This window comes from Plecotus auritus (genome assembly GCF_963455305.1).
Source record: "Plecotus auritus genome assembly, chromosome: 4".
NCBI lineage: Eukaryota > Metazoa > Chordata > Mammalia > Chiroptera > Vespertilionidae > Plecotus > Plecotus auritus.
Genome location: NC_137775.1, coordinates 185,061,074 through 185,074,498, shown reverse-complemented (window position 1 = coordinate 185,074,498; position 13,425 = coordinate 185,061,074). Strand labels below are relative to the sequence as shown.

Sequence of the window (13,425 nt, the reverse complement as noted above, 5' to 3'; positions counted from 1 at the left end):
CAGCAGAAATGTCACAAAAAATCAAACAATTTATTTTTATTTAAATTAATTTAAAACTTCATTTTTTATTAACTTGATCTGATAATAAAATTAAATAAAAGGTAACATTTAACAAAGAATTGTCTTGATGCTACCAAAAAAACACACACACAAAAAAAAAACACACACACACACCTTACTTTCATTTATCCAAAGCACTTTTTTCTCATATCATTTTTTGGACTCCAGATACATATTTAGCAATTTGCATTTTGGGGCTTTAGTAGGTAAATGAGAATTGAACATTTTAATTAAACAAGAGGACCTAGGTCTCCAATCATGTCAAACATTTTTTTAAAGAACAGTGAAAATCAGTTCTAACAGCTGAGGCGGGAGGTGGGGCCACTTCACTGATGGAAGTCAGCCTCTTATCAAATTTTAGCGTGGAACCCATGAACCAGTGTGGGGCGTGCAGAAGTCAGCCGATCAATGATTCTCTCTCATCACTAATGTTTCTCTCTCTCTCCCCCTCTCCCTTCCTCTTAGAAATCAATAAAAATATATTTTTAAAAAAATAAAAAAGAAATGTCTCTTTAAACCGTATAAAAGTGCTGGTTATATGAGAATCAAACACGTTCATGTTTAGAGTTTTCCTTTCTGATTCTTTTGCTTGGGTATCTGAATAGAAAGCTTTTGGTAAAATATTTTTAACTCTCTTTGGGATTAATACCACATAATCGTCCATTTTTACCGCCAAGTATGTCGTCACTTACGTCACAGATAGGTTGCTTAATTTTGAGTGACATGACGTACAATAGAACCAATCTTACCAGAGGCTAACGGATATAAACAAGAGTTATGTTTCTAGGCCCTCTCAGCAACGTGACAATGAAACGACAGTGCACGGAATGCTGCTATTTGAGGACCTGCTGTATTCTAACCTGGGACTTGCAACAACGTATTTTTGAATAAATGCAAATTACCTTTTACACCACCGAATGAGCCGTAAGTCATATTGCAGGCTGTCCTCTGAAGGTTATGTTCATACATCAGTTTGATCTGATACTGGTTCCCATGTTCCACATTACCCAAGGTTCCTAAGGAGAAAAACAAATCCTTTTATTGCTTTCTATTTTTTACATTAAAAATATTAATTATTGCTTTGTATTTGTTTACATTAAAAAATATTACATAAAAAGTCATCCTCTATACCAATTCCAAGTAATTCAATGTCAGTAAACTCTAAAATGACAAAGCACTGAAACGCTGTGTATTGTGAACAATTAGCATGCGGATGACAGAATGCCAGCTCAGTTCTAACAGGTTAGTCTCAGCAAGACTACACCATAGTGACATTTTATCATCCATTTTCACTATGTCTGAGTAAAGTGTAATTATTCAAATAACAACAAAACCCTCCCATTTCAGGTCTGAAATAAATAAGGTTCTTAACTTCCTTGAGCTTAGAAACAATAACAAAATTCCCCACAAGTTCAAGCAATTCAATTTTCTGTCAACTCTCAAAATAGTACTCACGCCCTAATGCGTTAGATTCTAATTGAATGGAGAGATCTTCAAGCTTCCCTCATCAAGTAAAGAGGACATGATGTTTTATTTGAAGTCTGCCAAGAAGAATTTCCTTGAAAATAGGGAGCGTGCAGGAGGCAGCCAATCGCTTTTTTCTCTCACATTGATGTTTCCCTTTCCTTCTCCCCTCCTCTCTCTCTAAAAATCAATCTTTTTAATCTTAAAAAAAAACGTAGTAGTGTAACTAGAGAACATTAAGCAATACATCCTTAGTTACCACCTTAAAGTAAAGATAGTACCTGAAAATCTAAAATTTCTGGCCATTTTTTTTCTAGAGAAGCATCAATGACATAAGATTAAAATCACTTACATAGGTTTCGCCCTTGGATACACAGACTGAATGTAATAACTGTATACCTATAACCATAATCCCCATATAGCCAAGGTTCCTGTAAAGTCCCATCAATTAGCAAGTAAATGGTTACTAAAACATTTATGCTGTTGGCCTTACTTAAACAAGATCTTATTTAAACAAAAAAATCTATTGAAAATCAACCGTTACCTTGACAACAATTTTTGGTGCACTTTTATATAACCGCTGAGAAATCTAATGATGTTAAATGGAATAAAAGCCTTCCCACAGTAAGTTAAAAGGTTCATTGTGTTAAATAACCAAATTAGATTACTTAAGCCTGTCAGAAGTAAGGAACCCATGTTTCTGCCTTAAAATTCCACAAATAAGTCAAATGCTTATTAGTAACGCTTGTTGAGAAGTGCACAATTTTGGGGAAAGACTATCTAACAGAATCAGGATGGCTTCAGCTCACACGGTGTAACCACGTACTCAGAACTGAAGCCCATCAGAAAGGATTGGAGCCCTGACCGGTTTGGCTCAGTGGATAGAGCATCGGCCTGCGGACTGAAGGGTCCCAGGTTCGATTCCGGTCAAGGGCATGTACCTTGGTTGCGGGCGCATCCCCAGTGGGGAGTGTGCAGGAGGCAGCTGATCGATGTTTCTCTCTCATCGATGTTTCTAACTCTCTATCCCTCTCCCTTCCCCTCTGTGAAAAATCAATAAAATATATATTAAAGAAAGAAAAAGAAAGGTTTGGAGATGCCCCAGCTGCTGTTCTTTACAGTCCGGTAAGATGGGCTGCTGTTCTTTACAGTCCGATAAGATGGGCTGCTGTTCTTTACCGAGTCCGATAAGATGGGCTGCTGTTCTTTACGGTCCGGTAAGATGGGCTGCTGTTCTTTACAGTCCGGTAAGATGGGCTGCTGTTCTTTACGGTCCGGTAAGATGGGCTGCTGTTCTTTACGGTCCGGTAAGATGGGCTGCTGTTCTTTACGGTCCGGTAAGATGGGCTGCTGTTCTTTACAGTCCGGTAAGATGGGCTGCTGTTCTTTACGGTCCGGTAAGATGGGCTGCTGTTCTTTACGGTCCGGTAAGATGGGCTGCTGTTCTTTACAGTCCGGTAAGATGGGCTGCTGTTCTTTACAGTCCGGTAAGATGGGCTGCTGTTCTTTACAGTCCGATAAGATGGGCTGCTGTTCTTTACAGTCCGATAAGATGGGCTGCTGTTCTTTACCGAGTCCGATAAGATGGGCTGCTGTTCTTTACCGAGTCCGGTAAGATGGGCTGCTGTTCTTTACGGTCCGGTAAGATGGGCTGCTGTTCTTTACGGTCCGGTAAGAAGGGCTGCTGTTCTTTACGGTCCGGTAAGATGGGCTGCTGTTCTTTACAGTCCGATAAGATGGGCTGCTGTTCTTTACAGTCCGATAAGATGGGCTGCTGTTCTTTACCGAGTCCGATAAGATGGGCTGCTGTTCTTTACAGTCCGGTAAGATGGGCTGCTGTTCTTTACGGTCCGGTAAGATGGGCTGCTGTTCTTTACGGTCCGGTAAGATGGGCTGCTGTTCTTTACCGAGTCCGATAAGATGGGCTGCTGTTCTTTACCGAGTCCGGTAAGATGGGCTGCTGTTCTTTACGGTCCGGTAAGATGGGCTGCTGTTCTTTACGGTCCGGTAAGATGGGCTGCTGTTCTTTACGGTCCGGTAAGATGGGCTGCTGTTCTTTACGGTCCGGTAAGATGGGCTGCTGTTCTTTACGGTCCGGTAAGAAGGGCTGCTGTTCTTTACGGTCCGATAAGATGGGCTGCTGTTCTTTACGGTCCGATAAGATGGGCTGCTGTTCTTTACGGTCCGGTAAGATGGGCTGCTGTTCTTTACAGTCCGATAAGATGGGCTGCTGTTCTTTACGGTCCGGTAAGATGGGCTGCTGTTCTTTACGGTCCGGTAAGATGGGCTGCTGTTCTTTACAGTCCGATAAGATGGGCTGCTGTTCTTTACGGTCCGGTAAGATGGGCTGCTGTTCTTTACGGTCCGGTAAGATGGGCTGCTGTTCTTTACCGAGTCCGATAAGATGGGCTGCTGTTCTTTACGGTCCGGTAAGATGGGCTGCTGTTCTTTACCGAGTCCGATAAGATGGGCTGCTGTTCTTTACGGTCCGGTAAGATGGGCTGCTGTTCTTTACGGTCCGGTAAGATGGGCTGCTGTTCTTTACGGTCCGGTAAGATGGGCTGCTGTTCTTTACGGTCCGGTAAGATGGGCTGCTGTTCTTTACAGTCCGATAAGATGGGCTGCTGTTCTTTACGGTCCGGTAAGATGGGCTGCTGTTCTTTACGGTCCGGTAAGATGGGCTGCTGTTCTTTACAGTCCGATAAGATGGGCTGCTGTTCTTTACGGTCCGGTAAGATGGGCTAACTTCAAGGCAGCAGGAGCCTGCTGCTTCTCTATGCTAAGCATGCGCTTGGCGACAAAGCACCCACCAAAAAGGAGCCAGCATGATAGCCTCTGACTACTAAGGGGTGTTTGGTGTGTCTAGGGCAGGGCTCGGCAAACCGCGGCTCGCGAGCCACATGCAGGCTCTTTGGCCCTTGAGTGTGGCTCTTCCACAAAATACCACGTGCGGGCGCGCACGCACAGTGCGATTGAAACTTCGTGGCCCATGCGCAGACGTCGGTTTTCGGCCTGGGCGAGTCTATTTTGAAGAAGTGGCGTTAGAACACTCAAGGGGCCAAAGAGCCGCATGTGGCTCGCGAGCCGTGGTTTGCCAACCACTGGTCTAGGCCCTAGACTCTAGGGCAGTGGTCGGCAAACTCATTAGTCAACAGAGCCAAATATCAACAGTACGATTGAAATTTCTTTTGAGAGCCAAATTTTTTAAACTTAAACTTCTTCTAACGCCACTTCTTTCAAAATAGACTCGCCCAGGCCGTGGTATTTTGTGGAAGAGCCACACTCAAGGGGCCAAAGAGCTGCATGTGGCTCGCAAGCCGCAGTTTGCCGACCACGGGTCTAGGGAATCTCCAGTTTGCCTCTCTCTATCTCGAATCTATTTTAGCTGCACACAGCATGTAAAAGGAGACAAAATATAATTGGGAGGGGCAGTTGGGGGTTAGGATGTCAAGTTTGGCAGCACTTTCATCTGCTAACACCAGTGGTTGTACTTAAACTAGGAAATGTTTACGCTTCCCCGTTACAGTGAAAGCTAGGAAAAGTTCAGACAGGAACCTCAAGAAACATTTTCGAGAACAAAAACATGAGCTTTCCTGCCTCACAATTTCAGCCAAGCCAGGAAAAATAGACAAATTGTCAGCCTACGAATATTATACTAGTAAGAGGCTGCAGAAATGAGAGGCCGAGAAGGGAAGTGAGGGGGGGCATTAGGAGTGTAGTCTGGACAACTCCCCATCCCCAGAGAACACAGAGCTTGTAAAAGAATACAGCGAATGAAAGAGCGAGAAACATCACCATTCCCATGACCCATAACTCCCACTTCCAACACTGACTTGAAGGAGGATACCATATCCCATGAACAAGCTGTGAGCAAACATGCCAGTTTCTTTCAGTGGCGTTTTCTAGAAACATACGCACTTACCCCGAGTCTATGCTGTACACCTGAGTGGAATTCAAAAGGCTTCTGTCTTTCTTTTCTTTTCTTTTTTAACATATTTTTTATTGATTTCAGAAAGAGGGAGGGACAGGGAGTCAGAGATAGAAACATCAATGATGAGAGAGAATCATTGATCAGCTGCCTCCTGAACACCCCCTACTGGGGATCGAGCCTGCAACCTGGGCATGTGCCCTGACCAGGAATTGAACTGTGACCTCCTGGTTCATAGGTCGATGATCAAGCCCTGAGCCAGGCCTGCAGGGCAAGGCTTCTGTCTTTCTGGGCCACCGTTCAAACAGGACCAGGGAAGGCCAACAGCCTAACCTAATTTCTGCTTTCAAGCATGCTTCCCTCCCCTGCCCTCTTAGAGACGCCCCGGAGCCCAGAAGGGACCAATTCTCTAAGAAGTATTCATGGTGACCGTGGACAAGACTCCCTCTCCCAGGGCCTGGAGCCCAGTTAATAAAACAGCACTCGCAGTTAATAGGCTTAGGATGGAAAACAAAGAACAACGCAATAAAGTCGCCTGTATCACACCTTCTCATTTACTCTGCAGCCTAAATATTTGCCCTCCACCAGGAGGAGCACATCTTCTACTGTGAAACCAATGGGAATATTTAACAGTGACCATGAGAGGTACTGAACAGGACCTCTGAGGCACAGAGAGTAGAAAAGGAAACGACAAAGGTGACAGAGAAGGAAAAGAAGGAAGGAAATAACACAAAGAGAGTAAGAGTGAGCCAACACTAACTGTCTCAGCACTACCCGGAAATCAGTTCACTCATTCATTCAGCAAATATGCCTGCCACTACCCTACGCCAGTTACCCAGCCTGCCTCAGGAAGCCCACAGCCTTTCACCCCAGAAACAGGCTGCCTAGGACTCTCCAGGCCAGGGACAGGGAAAACAAATGGGTATTCAAACTAAAAGCCAAATACAAAGCCCAAATCAAGAGAATGAATGGGGAAATCCAAGTCCTACAACCTAACATTGGCCCTACCTGGTGTGGCTCAGTGGTTAGAGTGTTGGCCCTCAGACTAAAGGGTCACAAACCTCGGTTGCAGGCTCAATCCCTGCCAGCAGTCAGTGCACGTGAGGGAGGCAACCAATCGATGTATCTCTCTTACATCAATGTTTCTCACTTTCTCTCTCTCTCTCTCTCTCTCTCTCTCTTTCTCCCTCCTTCCCTCCCTCCCTTCCATTCTCTCTAAAAATCAATGGGAAAAATATCCTCAGGTGAGGATTAACATAAATAAACAAACAAACAAAAGCTAACATTTACAGCAAACTCCAAAGGTGAGTAAATGAGGAACAGGCCCATAAACCCTTAGCTTTATTGTACCCATAAAAAACTAACTCCCCAATATTGATATCCATCTAAACAACACTCTCAACTTTCACTAAAATTTATGTAATAACGGAAACACAAGTTTTTAAGTTATCTTTTATATTTAACAAGGTCCCAAATGCTGAAACTATGCCACTTTGAACTAACAGACTTGTACCCACAGAACAGTCGAGATAGAAACCTGCTTAAGCCTCACATAAGTGCCTTGAGGTCTGGTTGAGCAAAGACACCCAAAGGCCAAGAAATGGGAACTGCACAGAAAAAACACTTGAGGTTCACCAAAGAAAATGTACTTTAAACCACTGTGACTCAGCAGCTAATGAATTTTAACTGCTATTGAATATTTCTTAAAACTCAAGTGTCCTAAGTACCCAGAATTGGCCTATATTAGTCATAGGCAATCCTGGACACTATTCCTAAGTAGAAGGAGGTTACAAGGAACCTCCAGTGGAAATGGGAACACCCATGGAAATAGCTGACCTAGGAAATGTAACAGCCCAAGCACCTGAAACAATAAATGATTGAGGGGGAAATGCTCATTAAGAAAAGAAAACCTCAACTCGAATCTTTTTTGTCAAAAAAAGACAAACCACGTCAACATTAGAGAATGTCTATTCTTTCATAATATCAAAAAGCCCAGCCAAAACCGGTTTGGCTCAGTGGAAAGAGCGTCGGCCTGCGGACTGAAGGGTCCCGGGTTCGATTCCGGTCAAGGGCATGTACCTTGATTGCGGGCACATCTCCAGTGGGAGGTGTGCAGGAGGCAGCTGATCGATGTTTCTCTCTCATCGATGTTTCTAGCTCTCTATCCCTCTCCCTTCCTCTCTGTAAAATATCAATAAAATATTTTTTTTAAAAAAAAGCCCAGTTTTTAATACAAATTCTCCATTAGAAAAAAAAATGTTTCTTACCTGAGACAGAGTAGACGCAAAGTTTTCTAGAATGCAACACAGCCAAATGAAGCATTTCAGTGCCTCTGAAAAATGGGGAAGTTTTAAAAGTGTAAATATTAGTTTCAGATGGAACCAAAAAACTGTAGAATAATTTTTAAAAGCGATTATAACCAGTCACCATGAGTAAAGTAAGCAGTTGACTAGATGACATTCTAAACCGAAAAATAAAGGTAACAGCAAGCAGCCAGCTTGACAATCCCGGGGCTCGGGGCTGGGCCGCAAGCAGCTGCCTCCAGACTGAAGGTGGGAGCCTCCGAGGGAGTCCTGTGGAGGCTCCTTCTGAGCTGCCCCACAGCAAGGAGGCCCCGGTCAGGTCCTGGCTCTGCAGCCAATAAACCTGTGACCTTGGCCAAGTCACTTAATCTCTCCCAGCCATTTCCCCTTCTGGAAAATAAGAGGTTTCAACTGGATGAAATAAAATCACGTGAAAGCACCTTGTAAAGTATGAAGCACCACAGAACGCTAATCGTGACAAAACGATAATAATGATTTTACATCGCATTCATCACGTCCAGCTCTGAAACGTCATGGAAGGTATTGGGTATATTTCAGCTTGACCATTGTCACCACTCACCACCCAGCCCCTGTCAAGTGGTTTCGAGAGACAAGGAAGGCAGAGTCCAGAAATCCCGAATTCAAAGTCTTCAAGGGTCAGCCAGTGGGTGTGAAGTAGGAAAGGGCTGTGATCCACTGGAGACTGGGGCCAGACTAAGGGAGGCCACTGATGCTCAGTTCTGGGCTTGTGGCCAGATGTCCACTTTTTTTTCTTTTCCAAGAAAAACCAGAATGTAATCTCCAGCTTCATATACATATACATATACATATGAGTTTATTTGAGCCAACTGACATCATATGCTGGGAAGCAAGCTCTCCTCCTGGTTCTCAGATGTTGGCAGGTCTTTTCCATCTCAGACACATCTGCAAGCAGGCCTCCATTGTCTGACCTGCGCTCTACAGACTGTCCTAAACGGCAGGGATGATCGCTAGAATCTGAAGACGGGGGAAGGGTCCCGACTCTCACCTTGATACTTGTGTGATCATGGACCCTTTCAGTGAATTAGTCTCTCATTTGGAAAATGAGAAGTATGTCCGATAAGACTTGCAAAACATTGTTTCAATGAATATATAAATACCCACCGCTGGCTCTATTACCAGGAAATGCAAATATACACAACAACCACATAATCAATATTGCCTTCAGAAGAGTTTTATATGTGCCCTGAACCCCCAAAGCAATCTCCCATCGTGCACAGGAAACGATGTCATGAACAGATAGATAGTAGAGTGTGGAGTCAGACCGGGGTCTGAACCCCGGGCTCCAGCTGGTTCCCTTACCCCGAGATCACATCTTACAAACAAAGAGTGATGAGATGACAGTAGTAGTTAATGCTAGCACAGTATCCACTCGCTAATGTTAGTGATCACACAGATAAAGGCCACACTGAGGACTACTGGACAGCATGACTGTCACAGCATTTCATCTTCTGAAAAAAACAAAAAGGAAAACGTGCTTTTAGCTCCTTCATCTATAAACCATCGTGTATATGTGCAAGTACACAACGGGCACCCAATCACCATGAGCTTGTAGATGGGGTAGATATGCACCAGCCAGGTCAGGCACATATCTCCCAGATCCACCCGTCAGAGTGCCCAGAGGCCCGGCCCACGGCACCCATGAGGCAGCTGCCCGTCAGAATGAAGCACAGCAGGAGGAGAGGGGCAACGGTCCAAAGTAGCTGGTCAGGCTTCTCCAGCAGGACTCAGGGCCCTGAATAAACGGAAGCTGGGGCCAATAAACTATGATGAGCAGATGGCGTGAGCCAAAATCCAGAGCTCAGGGCACTCCCGATCAAGAAGGCAAAAGTGGGGACAAAAAGAAGAGGCAGGGGAACAAGACCACCTCTGCCTTCAGAACTCCTCAAAATGGATACTTCCATAAATGATTAAGAAACAAGGGCTTAAGGATGAAAAACTGCTGTTTGCAACCACATGGATGGATCTTGAGAGCATCAAGCTAAGCAAGGTAAGTCAGATGGAAAAGGGCAAGAACCAGATGATTTCAGTCATATGTGGGATACAAAACAGAAAGCAGCAAATGAATAAAACAAACTCATAGACACAGACAACAGAAAGAAAGGGGGGGCGGGTGGAGAATGAAAAGAGTAAAGGGCGTCAAATATATGGTGACAGAGGGAGACTAGACTTTGGGTGGTGGGCACACAATGCAATATACAAATGATATATCATAGAACTGTACACTTGAAACCTATCATTATTAACCAATGTCACCCAATAAATTTAATTTTTTTAAAAAAAAATACAGGCTTATTTTAAGAAAATTCATGTATGACAATAAGACAAAATCCGCAATATCATCAGTAAATAAAAAGCAGACATATTAAACAAAGTGTAAACTAATAAACAGTTTTCTAAAATAAATTAGGTTTAAAAGTATGAAGTACTTTGAAACAAAGCTCTTGTAAGGGAGGACAACTTTATGGGTTGATGTGGCTTCTTTTAAGAAACTAAGGACTGCCCTGGCTGGTTTGGCTCAGTGGATAGAGCGTCAGCCTGTGAACTGAAGGGTCCTGGGTTCGATTTCAGTCAAGGGCACATGCCGGGGTTGTGGGCTCAATCCCCAATGGGGGGCGTGCAGGAGGCAGCCGATCAATGATTCTCATCATTCATGTTCCTATTTCTCTGTCCCTCTCCCTTCCTCTCTGAAATCAATAAAAATATATTTATTAAAAAAAAAGAAACTAAGGACCAACCTCTCTACCCCAAACAAGTAATTCATTTTAAAGCTTCAAAGCTATATGCCAAGTAGCATACCTGCTACTCTGTCTAATTATTTAAAGAGGCATTTATATAACCTGGACATTGAGTGTTTTAAGTAAGTGAATACTTTCTATTTCTTTATTTGGTTATTTTCAAAAGCTTAACCTTTTCCCTTAAGTTTCTGATACATCAGGCATCTTAGGTCTGTTACTATAAAAAAAAAAAAAAAAAAAAAAAAAAGTCCTAAATGATTTGATCTTAAATGTACAGGCTTCCATATTAAAAAGCATTCAGTACATGAGGAGCACCTAAGTGACAATATTCAGAAAATATATTCAATGGATATTAAAACATATTCATGGATAGTCTTTTTTTCTTTGAAGAATTCACAAATGTGACACAGTGAGGGATTAATACACTCCACGTCAAATAAAATCCCAGAATTTGTAGGCCATACTTACGAAACAAACTTTCCGACTTCCACTTGCAGTACTGGATCTCGTAGCTGAACTTCTAGAAGCAAATCTTCAGCTTGAGCCCCATCTCCTGTTTTCACAGGATGGGGGTTAAAGATTCGTAGGTATCCCATAAAACTACCCACAATTATTTTATCTGTAGAGAAATTTGAAAAAATAATTAGGAAGAAACAAACAGTGACAAAATTTGGAAATAAATTTTCTAATGGTATGACTCTTTTATGTTGTCAAATAATAGGGGAAGCATAGCTTTAACAAAGAGCTGAGCAGGAGGCAGGATTGATCTTTTTTCTTTTTCTTTTTTTTCTTTTTTTTACTGATTTCAAAGAGGAAGGGAGAGGGAGAGAGAGATAGAAACATCAAGGATAAGAGAGAATCATTCATCGGCTGCCTCCTGCATGCCGCACACTGGGGATTGAGCCCGCAACCCAGGCATATGCCCCGACTGGGAATCAAACCATGACCTCCTGCCTCATAGGTCAATGCTCAACCACGGAGCCATACCCGCCGGGCAGGGTTGATCATCTCTGAGGAAGAGGCCTTCCCACGTCCTATCACTGAGAGGGCAAGGCCCAGGTTTTCCTTAGAAACAACTTAGTAGGCGCTCACCACACTTCAGTGCCTCGCACTCTTCCTGTAATTTTCTCCTTTCGCCTCGTCCCCCAGATTCTACTCTTTTCATTATAGGCAAGAAAAATAAAATGAAGAAAAATGTAAGGGGACAATACTTAGATACACCGAATAAAAGAACCATTCTTTTTAAGAGGTCAGTGACTGAAGAGATTTGAAGATGGCAGCATAGGTAAACGCCTGTACTTGCCGCCTCCCACAACCACATCAAAATTACAACTAAAATACAAAACAACCATCATCCAGAACCGCTGGAAAGCTGGCTGAATGGAAGTCCTACAACTAGAGAAGTAAAGAAGAAGCACAATGAGACTGGTAGGAGGTGAGGAGGCACGGAACGGGCTGGTCTGGCCTGGCACCCACCTGTGCCACTTTTTTAATCAAGATGGAGATCGTCTCTGTGGAGGCCACCAGGGGAGCAAGGGGTCCCAGCCTCACACCAGACCCGAGCCCAGGCTCCCAGAGCTGGGAAGAGAAGTCCCTATGGGCAGTAAGAACTATGGGCTGTAAAAACCAGTGGGGATTGGGGCTCAGTGACACAGAAGCTGCTGAAGACCCAGCTGTTCTTAAAAGGCTGGCACCACGAACTGAACTTAGAAGGTCCTGCTTCCTCTGAGCTCCAGCACCAGGGCAAGGCTTTGGGGTCACAGACACATACGAGGAGGAACTGGATTGTCTGGCATCAGGGCAGGAACTCCAGGGCGGCTTTCTCTCAGATAGAGGTGCTCTCAGGGATCATTGTTCCTATGCAGGGACCTCCCCAGTCGCAGGGCTGACTGGCAGGCATTTCTGCTTGCTTCACCCTGGTGATTCCCAAACACCCCGCCTCATCCAATTTACAACCCCACCCAAGCTGTGTGCAGCAGCTGTTGCATATGAATGGCCTGTCCTTGCTCAGGCTAAAATCTCTCAAACAAGCTGCAGCTGGGTCTGGGAGCCCAAACCTATCTGTAAAAGGCCCAAGACCCGGCACCAGCACCAGCTTGCCTTGCTTCACAGCTGGGCCTCATCTGGACACTTCCAAACCCAATACAAAGAGGAGGAATCCACAGATCTCTCTGTAGTTCCTGCTGGGTGGCCCCAGACAGTGGCTAACTTTGCACCTCCCTGGAGACCCAAGAACCAGTGTATCCAGTGGTCAATGTCAGACCATAGCAGATTACAACTCTACACATCCATAAGCGACACACTCAAAGGGCAGACTCAGTGAGCACCAAAGCCCCACTGAAGTAAGTCCTAGTCAATAGGAGTGTCTCCTGCACAGCAGCTCTCCCACTGTAGGTGCAGCTGGTTCTCACAGCCAATTGGCCTGGAGGTCAATTCCTCCCAGTGACACCAATAGCAATCAAATCTAATCTACAACAAGACTGTTCACAGCCCACAAAGGGGTGAACCTAGAGCTCCCAGCTCAGGTGACTGGGGAGGCTGAGCCACTGGGCTCTGATACCTGCTACACAAGGCCACTCTACCAACTCAAGGACATGTAGCAGCTCTACCCAATACATAGAAACAAATACAGGGAAGCAGCCAAAATAAGGAGACAAAGAAACATGTTACAAATGAAAGAAATGGAAGAAAGCAAACTACTGGATTTAGAGTTCAAACTCATGGTTATAAGGTTTTACTCAAGAATCTTCTAAAAACCTCCAAAAAAAATGGGAAAGGACCAGTCAGAAATTAAGCATACACTGACTGAAATAAAGAATAATTATTTATACAGGGACTCAACAGTAGAGTAGAGGTTTCTGAGAATCAAATTAACAATTTGAAATATGAGGAA

The 13,425-nt window shown here is 44.0% G+C and overlaps 1 protein-coding gene across 2 annotated transcripts in view; it reads right to left on the bottom strand.

The window, feature by feature from the left end:
- BBS9 (Bardet-Biedl syndrome 9) overlaps positions 1–13,425 on the bottom strand; it is a 337,699-nt gene that overhangs the window by 315,797 nt on the left and 8,477 nt on the right. For both annotated transcript variants that reach the window (XM_080663780.1, XM_080663781.1), the window contains exons 3-5: positions 11,001–11,151; positions 7,720–7,784; positions 963–1,076 (exon numbers count right to left, since the gene is read on the bottom strand). In XM_080663780.1, coding sequence (XP_080519906.1) covers positions 963–1,076; positions 7,720–7,784; positions 11,001–11,151 — 330 coding nt within the window. The remainder of the gene's footprint in view (positions 1–962; positions 1,077–7,719; positions 7,785–11,000; positions 11,152–13,425) is intronic.